This window comes from Pseudophryne corroboree, chromosome 4 (assembly GCF_028390025.1).
Source record: "Pseudophryne corroboree isolate aPseCor3 chromosome 4, aPseCor3.hap2, whole genome shotgun sequence".
Taxonomy (NCBI): Eukaryota; Metazoa; Chordata; class Amphibia; order Anura; family Myobatrachidae; genus Pseudophryne; species Pseudophryne corroboree.
Window position 1 is genome coordinate 859,567,890 of NC_086447.1, and position 20,638 is coordinate 859,588,527.

The 20,638-nt window shown below is 45.4% G+C and overlaps 1 protein-coding gene across 1 annotated transcript in view; it reads left to right on the forward strand.

Annotated features, from left to right (window-relative positions):
- The window catches only part of LHCGR (luteinizing hormone/choriogonadotropin receptor), a 444,743-nt gene that overhangs the window by 291,499 nt on the left and 132,606 nt on the right, over window positions 1–20,638 (forward strand). Inside the window, exon 8 of the mRNA XM_063918688.1 lies at window positions 1,649–1,723. Coding sequence (XP_063774758.1) covers window positions 1,649–1,723 — 75 coding nt within the window. The remainder of the gene's footprint in view (window positions 1–1,648; window positions 1,724–20,638) is intronic.

A 20,638-nucleotide genomic window follows, 5' to 3' on the forward strand; every position in this document is an offset into this window, starting at 1 on the left:
CAGACACAGCTGGAATAACATTAGCTGTCCAACGCTCAGATGCTCGGAGCCTTGTTATACACTCTACTGTGCAAAATATAAAAAAATGACCTAATTGCAAAACAGTACAAAATAGAGAAACATAATATACTGTAGAATAACATGCAGATTGTAACGTCTACATCATCTGACCTTAGGTAATGCAGATAAAAAATGCTCTTACAAAGGACACACAGTACTAAACCAAGGTCAATCCATGTTCAACTGGAATCAGTGCCCTATGCTTTTACAGTTGTTATTTTTGACACATGGTGCACTGAACCTGACAGTTCCTCTGCACCGGAATGATCCCTAATTTACCTAGACAGCACAAAGTGTTTTACTATTAATGGACAGACACAATACAATCAAATATAAAACATATAGATTAGCAAAGGTAGACAATGACCATGTTTGCGCCAGCCCTGTCCTCTTAGATCTGATGCTGGAACATTATGACTGATATGAGGCGCAGTCTAATAGCCATGAGGGGAGCAGCGGTCTACCTGCTCTGGCCTGGTGGGAAATTACAATGAAATAGAGAATATTACACACGTGAGAAGTCGTGTTACCTTACCTATTGAACCATCCTCGTATTTTGTGTTTTTGCTCAAATATCAGGACATGGGGCATGATTCAGACTGAGAGCCTAATTCAGACCTGATCGCAGCAGCACAATTGTTCTCTAATGGGCAAAACCATGTGCACTGCACGGGAGGCAGATGTAACATGTGCAGAGAGAGTTAGATTTGGGTGGGGTGTGTTCTAACTGAAATCTAAATTGCATTGTAAAAATAAAGCAGCCAGTATTTACCCTGCACAGACACAAAATATCCCACCCAAATCTAACTCTCTGCACGTTACATCTGCCTCACCTACAGTGCACATGGTTTTGCCCATTAGAGAACAATTTTGCTGCTGCGATCAGGTCTGAGTTAGGCCCTGAGTGAGACAGATCTTCTGTTACGGGGCAAATAGCGAGAATTAATTACCATACCACACGCTCACACATTATTTGCGTATCTGCGCTCGATTCCGAGTTGGATGGACCACCGCCGGATTTTGCTTTGCATGAAATGGGCTGTAATTGAGTGGCAACATGCAAGAGAACTGTCTAGTCGGATTGTGATAGCCAAATGGCGGTTCTGAGTTATGCGTATGGAGAAGTGAAGGCGCTTTCTGACCGGTCTCTTGCAGCTAGCATGGTGCTGATGCAAGTGCAGATATGAATGCTGACAGTTGCAGAGGTTAGTTGAAAATCACTGGACGGCACGGCTTCATGAATGAACAATATTTTGATCCTTGCATTAGATGAATAGCATCTTGCATTACCATAGTAAATCAGGCTAACGCCGCTTCATGCAAAATCAGTCAATTTGTTCTCCAGAATCAGGCACATAGTGAACACACCTCTAAGTCCTAAAATGCGATAACTACTTAGAACAGATTTTACTTTGTCATTGTTTATTCAACAACAAATATATAAGCCAAGATGGAGGAGCCATCTGTGAAACAGTAAGTGCGCCCTTATTGCTAGCGTAGCGATACAGAAGGTAATTTCAGCCAGGTGCTGCTAATCAGTAGCTTAGAGGAGAAATGTTATTGAGAAAATATTATCTGCTGTATTCAGGGATCTTAAGGACAACAAGAATCTACAACGTTTTCATAATGACGCCTTGAAGGGAGCGACTGGACCAAATCGTTTGTAAGTATAACAATAATTATTTCCTCCTCCCTCATGACATTTATTCATAATGTTAAGAAAAATAAATAATCTCTTCAGTAATTGCATTCGAAAAACAATTTCATGTCAGGACAGTTCAATTTGTTAGCTTCTAATCAATACATTATGTATATATATATATATATATATATATATGTAGGTATGTATGTACAGTATGCATGTATGTTTGTATGTTATGTCTTATTTATTTTATACAAGCTTTCTGTTGACTTTACATTCAAAATGCAATGATGTTATTTGCAAAGTTTTAGTTAAAGTAACTCACATTACACAATAATTTTCTCCCTACCCCATACTTTGTAGGAAATTCATGCTCAAATTGAGGAGCCCATTTTCACCATTGACATGTGGTAAAATCGATTTTCACCGATGGCATGTGGTAAAATTGACCCAATCCACACTGCGATAATTGATTACATTGCACGGATCTATCAATTATCGCATGCAGGGACAGAGCTTGCGAGCAAGCTCTGTCCCTAAGATGACAATCCGCAACAGTATCGGGGTATTTTTGTCCTGCTGCGCATGCACTACCACCGCCAACATCACTGCTACCACCGCCACCAGGTCGACTCCCCCCCCCCGTTGTGACTACCCCCCACACACTGTAAATGTACTTACCAGTCCAGGGAGCCGGTGATCGCTGCTCCTGCAAGACTGCCGGGCATCAGATCCTGTGCTCTGCTGTGACCCCCGGTGCTGTAAAATGAGCTGCCATTTTGCAGCATCACTTTACTGCACCAGGGGTCATAGAAGCACACAGAATGCCCCAGTGACCGGCAGCCTGCCCCGGAGCCACTGGTCACTGTATAAATTGTTTTTACTAGTGATCAGCTTGTGTGTCCATCGGACACATAGAGCTGATCGCCAGAGCCCGGTCCCCGCACATCTTTCTCTGCCGGAGGGCATACAAAGCTGTGAAGAAGTAGAGATCTCTCAATGATTCCTGTAATAACGCTAGCTGGAGCTGGCGTAATTATCACAGGGCTCATTGCGGGGTTTTTTCACTTTTTTTTTGTTTAGTAAATTTGGCTCGGATTGCATTTCCCATTATAAGTATGGGAAATGCGATCTGATTACGAAAAAAATAAAAGTGAATTTTTCATGAAAACTGCTCCAAAAGCCCTTTAATACATTTAAGTGATACTAAAATAATGTGAAAAGGGTGTGAAAACACCCTGTTCACTTATTTCTTTGTAAAAATAATGTTAAGAAATAGTCCCCTGAGTCTCTATACTTTCCAGTACTGGCACTGGCATTAGTAGTTATTGCGAGGAGAGATCTGACTCTGGGGCAGATGTATTAAGCCTGGAGAAGTGATAAAGCAGTGATAAATGCAAGGTGATAACGCACCAGCCAATCAGCTCATGACTGTCATTTTTCAAATCTGTAATGATTGGCTGGTGCGTTATCAACTTCCACTTATCACTTCTTTATAACTTCTCCAGGCTTAATACATCTGCCCTAGAGTACTTTAAACTCTCTTCCACCGAATATTTGACAGAACTGGTATAACTTGGGTCTCAAGGGTGCTACAGATAGTCACTGCCTAGGTGCAGGCGCGTCGTACGGGGTGCAAATCGGATTGTTGCTGAGCGATGGATTTAACGAAGAATCCATTCGCACAGCCGATCGCAAGGAGATTGACAGGGAGAAGGTGTTTGTGGGTGTCAACTGACCGTTTTCTGGGAGTGGTTGGAAAAAGGCAGGCACAGGGTGTCTGACATCAGTTCCAGGCCAGAACAGGCTGAAGTGATCGCAGCGGCTGAGTAAGTTCTGAGCTACTCAGAAACTGCACAAAACTTTTTTGTAGTGCTTGGCTGCACATGCGATCGCACACTTGCAATGCTAAAATACACTCCCCTATAGGCGGCGACTATCTGATCACAGCGCAGCAGCAAAAAATAGCTAGCGAGCGATCAGGTCTGAATGACCCCTTTTCTCCACTGCTATTCCACAAAATTCCCAATCAGTCAATTTTCACAGATTGGATGTTTTCCCCCTTAATGTAAGGAATGTCTGAGGCAGTGTTTTTCTCCAGGCTTCTGTTTCTTCAGTATAGCACTCACATGGGTGTAAGAAGAGTATGCCGGCGGCCGGGCTCCCGGCGACCAGCATACCGGCGCCGGAATCCCGACCGCCGGCATACCAACAGCTGGGCGAGCGCAAATGAGCCCCTTGCGGGCACTGTGGCGCGCTACGTGCGCCACGCTATCTATTCTCCCTCCAGTGGGGTCGTGGACCCCCAAGAGGGAGAAAATAAGAATTTACTTACCGATAATTCTATTTCTCGTAGTCCGTAGTGGATGCTGGGAACTCCGTAAGGACCATGGGGAATAGCGGCTCCGCAGGAGACTGGGCACAAAAGAAAAGCTTTAGGACTACCTGGTGTGCACTGGCTCCTCCCCCTATGACCCTCCTCCAAGCCTCAGTTAGGATACTGTGCCCGGACGAGCGTACACAATAAGGAAGGATTTATGAATCCCGGGTAAGACTCATACCAGTCACACCAATCACACCGTACAACCTGTGATCTGAACCCAGTTAACAGCATGATAACAGATGAGCCTCTGGATAGATGGCTCACAACAACAATAACCCGATTAGTTAACAATAACTATATACAAGTATTGCAGATAATCCGCACTTGGGATGGGCGCCCAGCATCCACTACGGACTACGAGAAATAGAATTATCGGTAAGTAAATTCTTATTTTCTCTGACGTCCTAGTGGATGCTGGGAACTCCGTAAGGACCATGGGGATTATACCAAAGCTCCCAAACGGGCGGGAGAGTGCGGATGACTCTGCAGCACCGAGTGAGAAAACTCCAGGTCCTCCTCAGCCAGAGTGTCAAATTTGTAAAATTTCACAAAAGTATTTGACCCTGACCAAGTAGCAGCTCGGCAAAGTTGTAAAGCCGAGACCCCTCGGGCAGCCGCCCAAGATGAGCCCACCTTCCTTGTGGAGTGGGCTTTGTCAAAGTCAGAAAAATGTCTCAATGCACGTTGCCATATTTGCACCGCACACTGGTCCGTGCTGCGCATGCGTACGCTCTCCCGTGGAAGCGCATACCCGCAATAGCGTGCACTCGCACGCGCAGTATGCGCATTTACGGTAGAGTTTATGTGATCGTAGCGTGCGACTCATTAGTTACAAATGTTCACAATTAATGTAGTTTATAGATCATGATCCCTTTGATAGTTTCTGTAAGTTTGGTTAAAGTATAATGTCCCAGAGCTGAGGAATCCCTCTTTGCATCGTACGAAGGGTTTAACAGGAATCATACTGCAGTGTTTGGTACCCATCGGAAGAGTATTTAATTAGCAATATTCCGGTGTTGGTTTGGAGCGTATTAATCGCTCGTGCGAATAGTTATGGACATAAGAAGTTTATGTCCATTTCTATGATTTGCACATACTCAGGTATGCGGCGGGAAACCCAGTTTCCCACCCACCTGAGCTGTTGGAAATCGTCACAGCCCACCTGTATGAATCACCCTATGACCTTTTGTTATGATGCAGGGCCGAATTCCTTCGGCCAATGGACAATGGGATTGTAGGACCAGGAGATTGCATTGTGTGTGGAGCATAAATAGGCAGGCCGACCACATCCAGCTCTCACTCTCTCATCAACGGTTATCTGCTGATAATCGGGAGCTGGATATCGAGGCGCTGGCGATCATACCCTTTGTGCGTAAGTTCTCTCCATAATCATTGTCTTTCTGCGAGCCAATCTCTCTCTCTCTCTCTCTATCTCTCTCTCTCCTCTTTTTCTCTTAAATACCTTATAGTATTATAGTATTGTATCGTATTGCATTTAGGTCAGTGTAGTATTGTCTTTTTGTATTTATTGTTTAGTTCTGTGGTTAGGAAGTCTCTGTTATATTGTAGTGTATCATATGTACTGTTATCCCCTTTTACAAGTATATTAGACATAATACAGTTAATAGGCCTTGGAAACCTAAACCAGTATCTGTGTATTTCCTATAGTGATAAGTGTTCATTTGAGCGTCGGTGACGCTCATGCAGCTTTGTAGATAGTCAGGTTCCACAAGGTTGCACTTACACCCTGTACTCACATTAAGGTATTCAGTGTATTTCATCGGTATAAGGTTTAACATAAAGGTATAGTGTTGTGAGCGTCTGCATCGCTGGTGACCTCCTCGTGGTCTCTAGCGTACGCTACGTTACAGCGAATCTTTCCCCTAGACATAACCAATAACGTGTCCTGTGATCACTGGGCCGTGAGCGAACGTGACGCTTGAGCGTCTCGCCTACGGCTGAGCGATCGTTACGCAAATAGCGTATCATTACGGTATTTCTTAAGTAAACAGCGTACAGTGTTCTTAGCTTCATAAGGGTTGTTTATACGACAAAGGAATTTAGCATTGTCAATTGCGGGCTCGTCCGGTCCTTTTCACATCTGCACTAGGTAGATCAGCAGACATTATCCCCCAGCAAAAGGGTGGGAGGTTATCTCGCAGTTGCTGACGGGATAAGCGTCTGCTTCGCTTAGACAAAGAGTGCTGAAGGAATCCGGTAACCGGAAGTAAGAACAAAACGCTTGTGTCTTTTAAAACTGTTTATTTTTCTTTTGTCTTGCGTACGCACGCATATATCTGCATTTCTATTTCATTTTTCGTATATCACTATTCCTGTTTGCCAAATTTTTATAGTTGATAGAAAGGGCTAAAAAGAGATTTGCTGTTATTTAATAGTAGAGGTAATAGTTAAAGTATAGAACAAACACACGGTTTGTCTGAGATACAAGGCAGTCAGTGTGGATTGCGGTAGATGATCAGGGATCATCTACATTGATAAATAAATATATTGTGTTACGGTGGATCCTTTGCATTGCGTACACGTGTCGCTAACAAAGACTAGCGTACGCAATCCAAAAGGCAGACGCACGCAGCGTTCATTACGCAACGTAGCGTCTGGTTACGCCCACGTAGCCCAAGTCACGAAAAGCGATAATTAGCGCAAAGCGATAATTAGCGCAAAAGCGATAAGTAACGCACAGCGGTAAATAACGCAAATCTGTTTTTAGAAAATCTGAAATTTAGTTTAACAGATCCTGCTCCTAATTGGTAACACTTTTGGCCTGAAGACAATTTCTGCGCAGAAATAGATATAGAAACAAAAGTGTACATGTGTTGAGTGAGTGTGTTTTGTATACAAAAGTTTATACAATTTTAAAGGTGGAACCAAAAGGAAAGTCGGGTACTCGTTAAGGAACATACGTGTAAGTGACATATACGGTGGCCAGGGAGGCATCTCTGGTTAAATAATATTTGAGCATTAGAGTATAGCGGACCATAAGGTAAAGGTAACAGACCAGGAGGTCATAAGGTAAAAAGGTCCGCTATAAAAGTCCAGTGGCACAACGCCTGGGGTGTTGGTGCAGAACCCATATAGGCCATACAAGCTCTGGTTGAAGGAATCGCGGCCGGAAACATCGATTCCATTGGTCTTTCAGTACATGACAAGTAGTGCTCGTGTACTGAACGATTGGACCACACGTAATTGTGTGCAGTAGTTAGTAATCTGACCTAAATACCATTAGAGTAAAGTGGTCACAAACGCTATTTGTACACTCTGACGTGATTTGTGTAATTTTTTATTTTTGGAAGGGAAGTTCGCTGGTCACTCAGGAACTATCTAACAACCCCAACTTTACTGGAAAGAGTAAGTGTCCTGCGGGTAACCCTCATATGTTCCAGTAAACTGAAGGTTCCATAGGGGCCCTGTATCGAGTACGCTGGCATCATAACGGTGTTTACAGGTCGTATTGGTCGAGGTGGGCGAGTGAGTGGGGTACTCGGTAAACCGCCACCGCCGGCCTACTGTGGAGTAATTTGGTTGTCTGTAAAGGCTTGCTGAAAACCTTGATACAGAAAATCCAAGGAGGACTAAGCAACACCTACAGACTATGGGGGCCAGTTGCTCAGGTAGGGGGCGATCAACCCTGGTTCAGGTTGATTCTGTGAACCGACCAGTTGGGTCGGCACGATATGTAATGTGTGAAAAATATGGAATTCACACCGAATCTTTATGTGATGAATGGGAGAGAATGACTGTACAAGACAGGGACAAGTTCCCAAGAATAGGTAGCTTCAGTCCAGAGGTGTTACAAAATTTAAGGAGGAGGATATGTCTCGTAAAATCAGCAAAGAGACGAATTCAGCATCATGATTATTTACAGTTATGGCACCAGGAAGGTGAGATACAGAGAGGTTTGGCTCTGGCGGCGGGATCTGGGGCAGTCAGGAAGTTGATTGCCACAGCTCCTCCTCCACCATACATTGCAGGAGAGAAGTTGATTGCGGAGAGAAACGCACTGGGTTGTAAAACACAAACTCTTAGTAACACTGTAAATGTTAATGATGTTAACCAAATAACTCATGCAAGTATTAACCCGTGCAAGATGTACCCTGTTTTGAACCTTCCTCAGGAGTGTGATCAAGAAGACGATTCAGCAACAATTTCAGCTCTCTCTCTTGCAGCCACCATAGCAGAGACCACAGTAGGCACAGCGACACCCACGAGATTAGTGAAAGCCCCTAGCGGAGGGATAGGTGAGGTCGTGTCAACGGGTAAGTACGGCACCATGCACTACACTGAAACAATTGTACCACAACAAGCTGTAGAATCTACACAGGAAGAGGCTGTTAGAATTGCTCCTGTAAGGGTAATAGCAGTTCCCAATGGAAAAACAGATGTGTCTGGCGCCACTCCCATAAGGAACATTGCCATGTACACTCCATTTTCCAGAATGGAATTAAGAACAATAGTGTCCGAATTTCCTGACCCCAGGAAGGATTTAGTTGCTAGCCAAAAATACATCAGGGATTTAGGTAACACGGTAGAACCCAACAACAAGGATTGGCAGATACTGCTAAGAGCTTGTTTACCTTCCAATGTTGATGCAACTCAGTTTTTAGCTGATTGTGCATTAGATAAAGATGTACCGCTTACAGACGTGTACAATAAGGATAATGTAAAAAGGATAAATTTACAGCTAAAAGAGTATTTCCCAGCCGTTGTTAAATGGAATAAAATATTTTCCATTAAGCAAAAGGAGTCCGAAACGGCAATAGAATATTTTCACCGGGCACTATTAGAAATGGCAAAGTACACTGGTATAGAGGACATTAAGACCAACCCAAACCATCGAGAAGTAGCAGTATCTGTACTGATGGATGGTTTGAAAGAAACATTAAAAGCTAGGGTACAGACCACGCAGCCATGTTGGCGAGGTCTGTCAGTGTCCACCTTGAGAGAGGCTGCTATTGATCACGACAGAAATATCACTAGGCACAGGGAGTCGCAAAGTGATAAGTTGATGTCCGTAAGTATACAGGCGCTGACCACAAGGCAGCCTGCGTATGTACCACCGAATCCTGTGGGTAAGGCAAGTGTAATAACATGTTTTTCTTGTAACAAACCAGGACACTTTGCACGAGACTGTAGAGTAAGAAATGTACAAAGGTCTTTTCAACCCCCTAGACAACAACACCACACACGACATTGGGAGCAGGGTCCACAGAGGCGGAGTTTTGAGCCACATACAGGGGAAACAAAAAGATATCCCCCAAACAGAGATTGGCATGCCTCTGGTAGTTCCCAGCTAACTCCCTCACAAGTAGTTGCTGCCAGCGGGATTCAGGGAGGTCAGCATACCCAATAGGGGTGTGGCCATACCTGTAATCTGCAACCAGTTAAATTGATTGCCAGTCTTGGAAGCGAACCAGAGATTGCAATCAATGTAGCCGGTAAAACTTTAAACTTTCTTGTAGACACAGGGGCGGCCAAGTCAGTGATCAATTCGACAGTGGGCATGAGAACCACTGGTAGGACAGTTCCAGCCATAGGAGTAACAGGAGTAGTCCAGCACTACCCTGTTAGCAAACCAGCCGAGATTACAATAGGGCCTTTGCATACCAAGCATTCCTTTTTGCTGGCTGCATCGGCACCGACCAATCTCCTGGGAAGAGACTTACTATGTAAAATGGGTTGCGTCATTTATTGTACTCCTGAAGGTGTATTCTTGGACATCCCTGAGAATCACGCTCAGGAAGTACGAGACATGTTAGACTCCCCATCAAAATTAATGTCACATTCCATTATGACAAATAGGAATCCATCCCAAGTAGAAGAGATGACATCTCAGATACCAGAGTCACTTTGGACAAAAGATGGACAGGACACTGGATTAATGGCAAACGTAGCTCCAGTAGTAGTACAAGTAAAAGAAGGTAGGATAGCTCCAAAAATCCCACAGTATCCTCTGAAGCCAGAGGTGGAGTTAGGAGTTTTTCCCGTAATAGAGCGCTTGCTACAACAGGGCATTCTAGTAAGAACGTCCAGCACGGCAAATAGTCCCATCTTCCCTGTTAAAAAGAGTGGGGGGAGGGGTTACAGGCTAGTGCAGGATCTAAGGGGGATTAACAAAATAGTCGAGAGTCAGTTCCCCGTAGTGCCTAATCCAGCTGTCATCCTAATGCAAATTCCTCCCACTGCCAAATTTTTCACTGTTATTGACCTCTGCTCCGCTTTCTTTTCGGTACCTCTGCACCCTGACAGCCAATATTTGTTTGCATTCACATACAGAGGAGTCCAATACACGTGGACTCGGTTACCCCAAGGTTTCATAGATAGTCCAAGTATATTTTCTCAGGCTTTGCATGATTGTTTACAGTCTTTCCAACCGGAAAGTGGATCAGTGTTGATACAGTATGTGGATGATCTACTACTGTGTTCTGATTCATTGGAGGCATCCCTGAAGGATACGAAACAGCTCCTGTTTCATCTTTCAGACACAGGTCACAAGGTCTCCAAAGACAAGTTGCAATTATGCCAAGCTAAGGTAAAATACTTGGGACACTGTCTAACACAAGGACTGAGACACCTGACCGCTGATAGAATCCAAGCCATTAGAGACATGACACTGCCACAAACCCAGCAACAGATCAGGACGTTTTTAGGAATGTGTGGGTATTGCCGTAATTGGATCCCAGGGTTTTCCATATTGGCGCTACCTTTGCAGGAAATGGTCTCTTCAAACAAACCTGATCGGATTTCGCATACAGACGAATCTGAAACAGCATTTGAGAGACTCAAACAGTGCCTAACGCAGGCACCAGCACTAGGTATGCCAGACTATGGGAAACCCTTTGAACTATACGGAACAGAAAGTGCTGGGTGCGCAGCAGGTGTACTAACACAAAAACACGGTGATGCCAGCAGGCCAATTGCATACTACAGCGCTCAGCTAGACACGGTAGCGCGATCCCTCCCCACATGCTTGCGTAGCGTTGCGGCGATAGCATTGCTAGTGACGAAAAGCGAAGATGTCGTGCTAGGCCACAACCTCACAATCCATACACCACATGCGGTATCGGCCTTATTGAATTCTGCCCAAACCAGACATGTCTCATCAGCAAGGTTTACGAGATGGGAATTGGCATTAATGGCCCCAGTAAACATCACCATAAGGAGATGCAGCGCATTAAACCCTGCAACATTTCTCCCAGGTGTGCCTGGACAGGCACAAAGGGTGGGAGGTGAGAGTGATGGGGAAGGAGGATTTAATGCAAAGGAAGATACACATGATTGTATGGAATATTTGACCCAAAATTTTACCGCAAGGCCTGACATCAGTGACAATCCACTAGAAGATGCAGAACTCACGTTCTACACGGACGGTAGTTGTCACAGACAGTCAGACTCGGGAGACTTGTGTACTGGATACGCAGTCGTAGATGACCAAGACACCATAGAAGCGGAACCGCTAGGCCCACCTCACTCAGCCCAGGTTGCTGAACTGGTCGCCCTAACCAGAGCATGTGAATTGGCTAAGGGTAAGTCTGCCAATATCTACACCGATTCTAGATACGCGTTCGGGGTAGTCCATGATTTCGGAGCGCTATGGCGTCTCAGAAATTTCATGACGGCAGCTGGTACACCGATAGCGCATGCAGCTCACATAAAAAGGCTTCTAACAGCGATACAGGAACCCGACAGAGTGGCTGTTATCAAATGTAAAGCACATACATATAGCCAAGACCCAGTATCCCTTGGTAACAGCCGAGCAGACGAAGCTGCAAAGCTTGCAGCTGCTACCCCCATACGGACAGACACCACACAACTGATGGTATTTAATACCATCAACACACAAAAGTTGTGTGAAATGCAGAATTTGTGTTCCACTCAGGAGAGAGCAGTCTGGAAGGCAAAGGGATATGGCCAGGAGTCCTCAGGGCTCTGGACGGATGGACATGGTAAACCAGTGGCCCCCAGGGCATACCTTCCGTGTCTGGCTGAAGCAGCTCACGGGCTGACTCATCTAGGCAAGGAGGGGATGTGCAAATTGGTAAGAGCATACTGGTGCGCCCCAGGATTCTCCTCTCATGCGAGTAAAAGAGCAATGTCATGCCTTACCTGTCTGAGAAAGAATATTGGAAAGGCAATACCTACAGAACCATCCCATATCCCACCTGCCGGCGGCCCTTTCCAAGTAATACAAATTGACTTCATTCAATTGCCCCCATGTAGAAATTTAAAGTATGTACTTGTCTGTATAGATGTTTTCTCAAATTGGGTCGAAGCTTTTCCAGCAGCTACAAATACCGCTATGTTTACAGCTAAGAAAATTGTGCAGGAATTTGTATGTAGATATGGTATCCCTAGAATCATTGAAAGTGATAGGGGTACCCATTTTACAGGTGATGTCTTTCAAGGAATGTGTAAGTTGATGGGAATTGATAGTAAGCTGCACACTCCGTACCGTCCACAGGCGAGTGCGAAGGTCGAAAGAGTGAACAGCACTATTAAAAATAAATTGAGTAAAGTAATGGCAGAGACAGGATTGACGTGGCCAGAAGCTTTACCCATTGTTTTGTATAGTATCAGAACCACTCCCAGGTCCCCTCTTAATCTGTCTCCTTTTGAAATTCTGTTTGGTCGACAACCGCATGTCATGATTAACCCTCAGGATGATTTGGAATGTAACAATGAAGTAACTGTAAAGTACTTAATTAATATGAGTAAGCAGTTGAAGAATCAAAATGATAATCTGAAGTTGGTGATTCCTGATTTACCAGATAGTAATTGTCATGACATTGAACCTGGGGATTATGTAATGATACGAAATTTTCTACGCTCAGGTTGTCTTATTGATAGATGGGAAGGACCATACCAGGTCTTATTGACTAGCACCACAGCATTGAAGGTTGCTGAGAGAGAGACTTGGGTCCATTCATCCCACTGCAAGAAGGTTGCTGATCCAGAGAAGTCCCGTGATAAGGAACAGACGGTAGAGGTTGTATCACTAGAGTGTCTGTTCCAGGAGGACTGAGGCGGCACCTGAGCCTTGAAGACCGAAAGCAGCTGTCGACTCCCCTCTCCCTTTTATTGTTTTCTCCACTTCCCATCCCCTCTCCCTTAAAATTTCTTTTTCCCCCTTCTCATTCTTCTCTATTTCCTCCTCAAAGATGGACTTGCCCCAAGAGACTGTGATCCGGATTTTGATGTTAACCATGATGTTGACCAGAACAGTCTGTTCCGGCGAGAGTACCATAGAGGTCGAAAGAGGTTCTGGAATGGGTTCCGATTATGATGATGGAGGCGTAGTTTTCCAAGATCAACCAAACCAACAAGCAAAGGCGAGTATCAGAAAACGATCCGATAGAAGAAATTGTGATGGATTGTTAGCTGAGGAAAATTGTATCTGTAGGCTCTGTGATAATCTGGTTGAAGATGGATGCATAAAGAAATGTCAATCTAGTTTTAATATCCATATAGACCGGCATCCATTGAGTGACTATCACTCCTTAGTGGGTAACGTGTTAAACCAAACAGATTGTTGGGTATGCTCTCAAGTACCTCAGGGTCACAGTAAATCAGGGCTAGTACCATTTCCTTTAACGTTAGGGGAGGTACTTGAGCTAAGTGGTGGGAGACCGGTGGACCGGAGGTTCAACATCTCCAGCCCTCCTAGTTTGAAGCTCCACCAATACCATGTGGATAGGTCCCTCATATGTTTTAACATCTCCAATCCCAGAAAACCGGGAAATTGGGAAGTGTCATGGAGCAACCTTACCATGACCTTTTCACACAGAGCAGATAGAATGCCTACAGATACAGAGCTCGTACGCCACATAGCCAGTAGAGGAAAATCTTTCCGGTATCGATATACCTTAGGAAATAGGATTACTAAAGTTGGAGAGGTATCACCAGGATACTGTGCACATATCGTACAAACTGATACGTGCATTAGACAGATGGAAGAATTAGGGTCAGGAGATTTCACCTGGAAGGTTTGTAACATGGTCATGTCCTTCTCCGTCCCTTATGTTCTCCCCGATGATGCATATTTCATATGTGGGAGAAAGGCGTACAAGTGGCTTGCCCCAAACTCTGAAGGATTGTGTTATATTGGAAAAGTATTACCTGAAGTGATGACTGTAACACATGACAAAATGAAAGACATACACCGTGGTGCCCAAGCTCCTTATACTCACACTCATTACGAACACCGAGTTAAAAGACAACTGTCAGAAAGGTTAGAGCATCCGGCCTCTGATCTTATCCATGAATCCACCGGGATTCAGGTTCTGGTAGCGTTAGATTTCACTCGTACCGCTCGAGGAGTGATGAATTATAGATACATTTCCGCACTCGCCAATTTGTTAGATAATATCACTGAAATGTATGATGACACGTTTAGATACACTGGAAGAGAACTTCAAGCTTACAAAACAGAACTAGTTCAGCATAGGATGGTTCTTAATTATCTTACAGCAGTAACAGGCGGATATTGTGTTACATTGGCAACACAGTACGGCATAAAGTGTTGCACGTATATCACAAATAGCACCGAGGATCCGGTAGAGGTCATAGACCAGAAGATGGACGATATTCTGCAATTAAAGTGGGAATTTCGTCGAAAACACAATCTCACCCTTGCTGCTGTAGGTAATGAGCTGACTGGTTGGGTGTCATGGTTGAACCCGCGAAATTGGTTCTCCGGTTTAGGAGACTGGGCTCAAGGAGTCATAATGGATGTTGGAAAGTTTCTCCTATGTATTTTGGGTGTCGTTATATCTATTGGATTGATATTTAGATGCGGGCAGGCTTTGATGAGGTGCAAGCAAAGTACGAAAGTGATGAGCTTAAGGAGTGAGGAAACTGTAATTAACCTGGATTTGATTTATGACCCAATGCTAGAAACCATGACGTAATGATGTAATGAGTATACGGTCCGTCTTTCACCCATTTCTATGTTTTCCTCCGAGGTACAAAGACCCACGTAGACGAAGGATTTGATGAGCCAAGGGGCCGACAACGGAAAGATGGAAAGAAGAAGAGCAGACGACCTGATAAACAAGATTTTGATGGACAATGCCATGGGTACCCCAGTTTCCCTAGGAACTTTAAAACCACGCTAGCCCAACATTTTTTGTAAATCCATGGACGTTGTATGCTTTACTCACGATTTATGAGCAAAAGCACAAAGAAGAAGACTCCAATCAACCGACACCAATCAAGACCTCAATCGACGAACGTACATTACCCTGACATAGAATATCATTGCATTTTTTCGTAAGTGTTCTTTATCTTCATCTCTGCAACCCTCAGGCAATAACACACATAGTCGATAGGGAATACAGGCACAGATAGCAGCAACCACATACCCCCCCCAATTCATGTATCATCAACTAAAATGTGCATCCCCATTGTGTTACAACCACAGCCGAAATGAGCTCGGTAGAGTTTGACAGCCCATCCACAGACCTGTACCACAGGATAAGAAGGAATTCAAATGTATACTTCGCAATACCTCGAAGCTTGATTTACCACACGTACGGCACGATGATACATGACCCTCCAAACATGGACTCATACACACATGCTTCTGCTTTCTCACTAGGTCATACCCTCTTCACACCTTCTCCTCTCTCCTCCCCTACCCAACCATGGAAATCAATTAACCCCTGACTTACATTTTTCTCCTTAAATGTTTTGTGGCAGTTATTATTGACTGCCAAAGGGTGGACTGTCAAAGTCAGAAAAATGTCTCAATGCACGTTGCCATATTTGCACCGCACACTGGTCCGTGCTGCGCATGCGTACGCTCTCCCGTGGAAGCGCATACCCGCAATAGCGTGCACTCGCACGCGCAGTATGCGCATTTACGGTAGAGTTTATGTGATCGTAGCGTGCGACTCATTAGTTACAAATGTTCACAATTAATGTAGTTTATAGATCATGATCCCTTTGATAGTTTCTGTAAGTTTGGTTAAAGTATAATGTCCCAGAGCTGAGGAATCCCTCTTTGCATCGTACGAAGGGTTTAACAGGAATCATACTGCAGTGTTTGGTACCCATCGGAAGAGTATTTAATTAGCAATATTCCGGTGTTGGTTTGGAGCGTATTAATCGCTCGTGCGAATAGTTATGGACATAAGAAGTTTATGTCCATTTCTATGATTTGCACATACTCAGGTATGCGGCGGGAAACCCAGTTTCCCACCCACCTGAGCTGTTGGAAATCGTCACAGCCCACCTGTATGAATCACCCTATGACCTTTTGTTATGATGCAGGGCCGAATTCCTTCGGCCAATGGACAATGGGATTGTAGGACCAGGAGATTGCATTGTGTGTGGAGCATAAATAGGCAGGCCGACCACATCCAGCTCTCACTCTCTCATCAACGGTTATCTGCTGATAATCGGGAGCTGGATATCGAGGCGCTGGCGATCATACCCTTTGTGCGTAAGTTCTCTCCATAATCATTGTCTTTCTGCGAGCCAATCTCTCTCTCTCTCTCTCTATCTCTCTCTCTCCTCTTTTTCTCTTAAATACCTTATAGTATTATAGTATTGTATCGTATTGCATTTAGGTCAGTGTAGTATTGTCTTTTTGTATTTATTGTTTAGTTCTGTGGTTAGGAAGTCTCTGTTATATTGTAGTGTATCATATGTACTGTTATCCCCTTTTACAAGTATATTAGACATAATACAGTTAATAGGCCTTGGAAACCTAAACCAGTATCTGTGTATTTCCTATAGTGATAAGTGTTCATTTGAGCGTCGGTGACGCTCATGCAGCTTTGTAGATAGTCAGGTTCCACAAGGTTGCACTTACACCCTGTACTCACATTAAGGTATTCAGTGTATTTCATCGGTATAAGGTTTAACATAAAGGTATAGTGTTGTGAGCGTCTGCATCGCTGGTGACCTCCTCGTGGTCTCTAGCGTACGCTACGTTACAGCGAATCTTTCCCCTAGACATAACCAATAACGTGTCCTGTGATCACTGGGCCGTGAGCGAACGTGACGCTTGAGCGTCTCGCCTACGGCTGAGCGATCGTTACGCAAATAGCGTATCATTACGGTATTTCTTAAGTAAACAGCGTACAGTGTTCTTAGCTTCATAAGGGTTGTTTATACGACAAAGGAATTTAGCATTGTCAGCTTTTACAGATTTTGGCTGTGGCAGGCCTGCCACAGAATGTGCAAGCTGGATTGTACTACAAATCCAGCGAGCAATAGTCTGCTTAGAAGCAGGAGCACCCAGCTTGTTGGGTGCGTACAGGATAAATAGCGAGTTAGATTTTCTGACTCCAGCCGTCCTGGAAACATATATTTTCAGGGCCCTGACAACGTCCAGCAACTTGGAGTCCTCCAAGTCCCTAGTAGCCGCAGGTACCACAATAGGCTGGTTCAGGTGAAACGCTGAAACCACCTTAGGGAGAAATTGAGGACGAGTCCTCAATTCTGCCCTGTCCGTATGAAAAATCAGGTAAGGGCTTTTACAGGATAAAGCCGCCAATTCGGACACACGCCTGGCCGAAGCCAGGGCCAACAGCATGACCACTTTCCATGTGAGATATTTTAAGTCCACAGTGTTGAGTGGTTCAAACCAATGTGATTTTAGGAAACCCAAAACAACATTCAGATCCCAGGGTGCCACTGGAGGCACAAAAGGAGGCTGTATATGTAGCACTCCCTTAACAAACGTCTGGACTTCAGGCACTGAAGCCAGTTCCCTTTGAAAGAAAATCGACAGGGACGAAATCTGGACCCTAATGGATCCTAATTTTAGGCCCATAGACACTCCTGCTTGCAGGAAATGCAGGAATCGACCCAGTTGAAATTCCTCCGTCGGGGCCTTTTTGGCCTCGCACCACGCAACATATTTCCGCCAGATGCGGTGATAATGCTTTGCGGTTACATCCTTTCTGGCTTTTATCAAAGTAGGGATGACTTCGTCTGGAATGCCTTTTTCCTTTAGGATCCGGCGTTCAACCGCCATGCCGTCAAACGCAGCCGCGGTAAGTCTTGGAACAGACAGGGTCCCTGCTGGAGCAGGTCCCTTCTCAGAGGTAGAGGCCACGGGTCCTCTGTGAGCATTTCTTGAAGTTCCGGGTACCAAGTCCTTCTTGGCCAATCCGGAGCCACGAGAATGGTTCTTACTCCTCCCCGCCGTATAATTCTCAGCACCTTGGGTATGAGAGGCAGAGGAGGGAACACATACACTGACTGGTACACCCACAGTGTTACCAGAGCGTCCACAGCTATTGCTTGAGGGTCCCTTGACCTGGCGCAATACCTGTCCAGTTTTTTGTTGAGGCGGGACGCCATCATGTCCACCTTTGGTTTTTCCCGACGGTTTACAATCATGTGGAAGACTTCTGGGTGAAGTCCCCACTCTCCCGGGTGGAGGTCGTGCCTGCTGAGGAAGTCTGCTTCCCAGTTGTCCACTCCCAGAATGAACACGGCTGACAGTGCTATCACATGATTTTCCGCCCAGCGAAGAATCCTCGCAGCTTCTGCCATTGCCCTCCTGCTTCTTGTGCCGCCCTGTCTGTTTACGTGGGCGACTGCCGTGATGTTGTCCGACTGGATCAGCACCGGCTGACCTTGAAGCAGAGGTCTTGCTTGGCTTAGAGCATTGTAAATGGCCCTTAGCTCCAGGATATTTATGTGAAGTGATGTCTCCAGGCTTGACCACAAGCCCTGGAAATTTCTTCCCTGTGTGACTGCTCCCCAGCCTCGCAGGCTGGCATCTGTGGTTACCAGGACCCAGTCCTGAATGCCGAATCTGCGGCCCTCTAGAAGATGAGCACTCTGCAACCACCACAGGAGAGACATCCTTGTCCTTGGGGACAGGGTTATCCGCTGATGCATCTGAATATGCGATCCGGACCATCTGTCCAGCAGGTCCCACTGGAATGTTCTTGCGTGGAATCTGCCGAATGGGATTGCTTCGTAGGAAGCCACCATTTTTCCCAGGACCCTTGTGCATTGATGCACTGATACTTGGCCTTGAGAAGGGTAATTTGGGACATGGAGGTAAGCATCCTTGATGTCCAGAGACACCATATAATCCCCTTCTTCCAGGTTCGCGATCACCGCTCTGAGTGACTCCATCTTGAATTTGAACCTCTGTATATAAGTGTTCAAAGATTTTAGATTTAAAATGGGTCTCACCGAGCCGTCCGGCTTCGGTACCACAAACAGCGTGGAATAATACCCCTTTCCCTGTTGCAGGAGGGGTACCTTGATTATCACCTGCTGGGAATACAGCTTGTGAATGGCTTCCAATACCGCCTCCCTGTCGGAGGGAGACGTCGGTAAGGCAGACTTTAGGAAACGGCGAGGGGGAGACGTCTCGAATTCCAATTTGTACCCCTGAGATACTATCTGAAGGATCCAGGGGTCCACTTGTGAGTGAGCCCACTGTGCGCTGAAATTCTTGAGACGGGCCCCCACCGTGCCTGAGTCCGCTTGTATAGCCCCAGCGTCATGCTGAGGACTTGGCAGAAGCGGGAGAGGACTTCTGTTCCTGGGAACTGGCTGTTTGCTGCAGCCTTTTTCCTCTCCCTCTGCCACGGGGCAGAAATGAGGAGCCTTTTGTCCTCTTGCCCTTATGGGGCCGAAAGGACTGCGCCTGATAATACGGCGTCTTCTTATGTTGAGAGGCTACCTGGGGTAAAAATGTGGATTTCCCAGCAGTTGCCGTGGACACCAGGTCTGATAGACCTACCCCAAATAACTCCTCCCCTTTATAAGGCAATACTTCCATATGCCTTTTGGAATCAGCATCACCTGACCACTGCCGCGTCCATAACCCTCTTCTGGCGGATATGGACAGCGCACTTACTCTTGATGCCAGTCGGCAAATATCCCTCTGTGCATCACGCATATATAAAAATGCATCTTTTAAATGCTCTATAGTCAGCAATATACTGTCCCTATCCAGGGTATCAATATTTTCAGTCAGGGAATCCGACCAAGCCACCCCAGCACTGCACATCCAGGCTGAGGCGATTGCTGGTCGCAGTATAACACCCGTGTGAGTGTATATACATTTTAGGATATTCTCCTGCTTTCTGTAAGCAGGTTCCTTAAGGGCGGCCGTATCAGGAGACGGCAGTGCCACCTGTTTAGACAAGCGTGTGAGCGCTTTATCCACCCTAGGGGGTGTTTCCCAACGTGCCCTATCCTCTGGCGGGAAAGGGTATGATGCCAATAACCTTTTAGGAATTATCAGTTTTTTATCGGGAGAAACCCACGCTTCATCACACACTTCATTTAATTCCTCAGATGCAGGAAAAACTACAGGTAGTTTTTTCTCACCAAACATAATACCCTTTTTAACGGTACTTGTACTATCAGAAATGTGTAAAACATTTTTCATTGCCTCAATCATGTAACGTGTGGCCCTACTGGAAGTCACATTTGTCTCTTCATCGTCGACACTGGAGTCAGTATCCGTGTCGGCGTCTGTATCTGCCATCTGTGATAGCGGGCGTTTAAGAGCCCCCGATGGTCTTTGAGACGCCTGGACAGGCACAAGCTGAGTA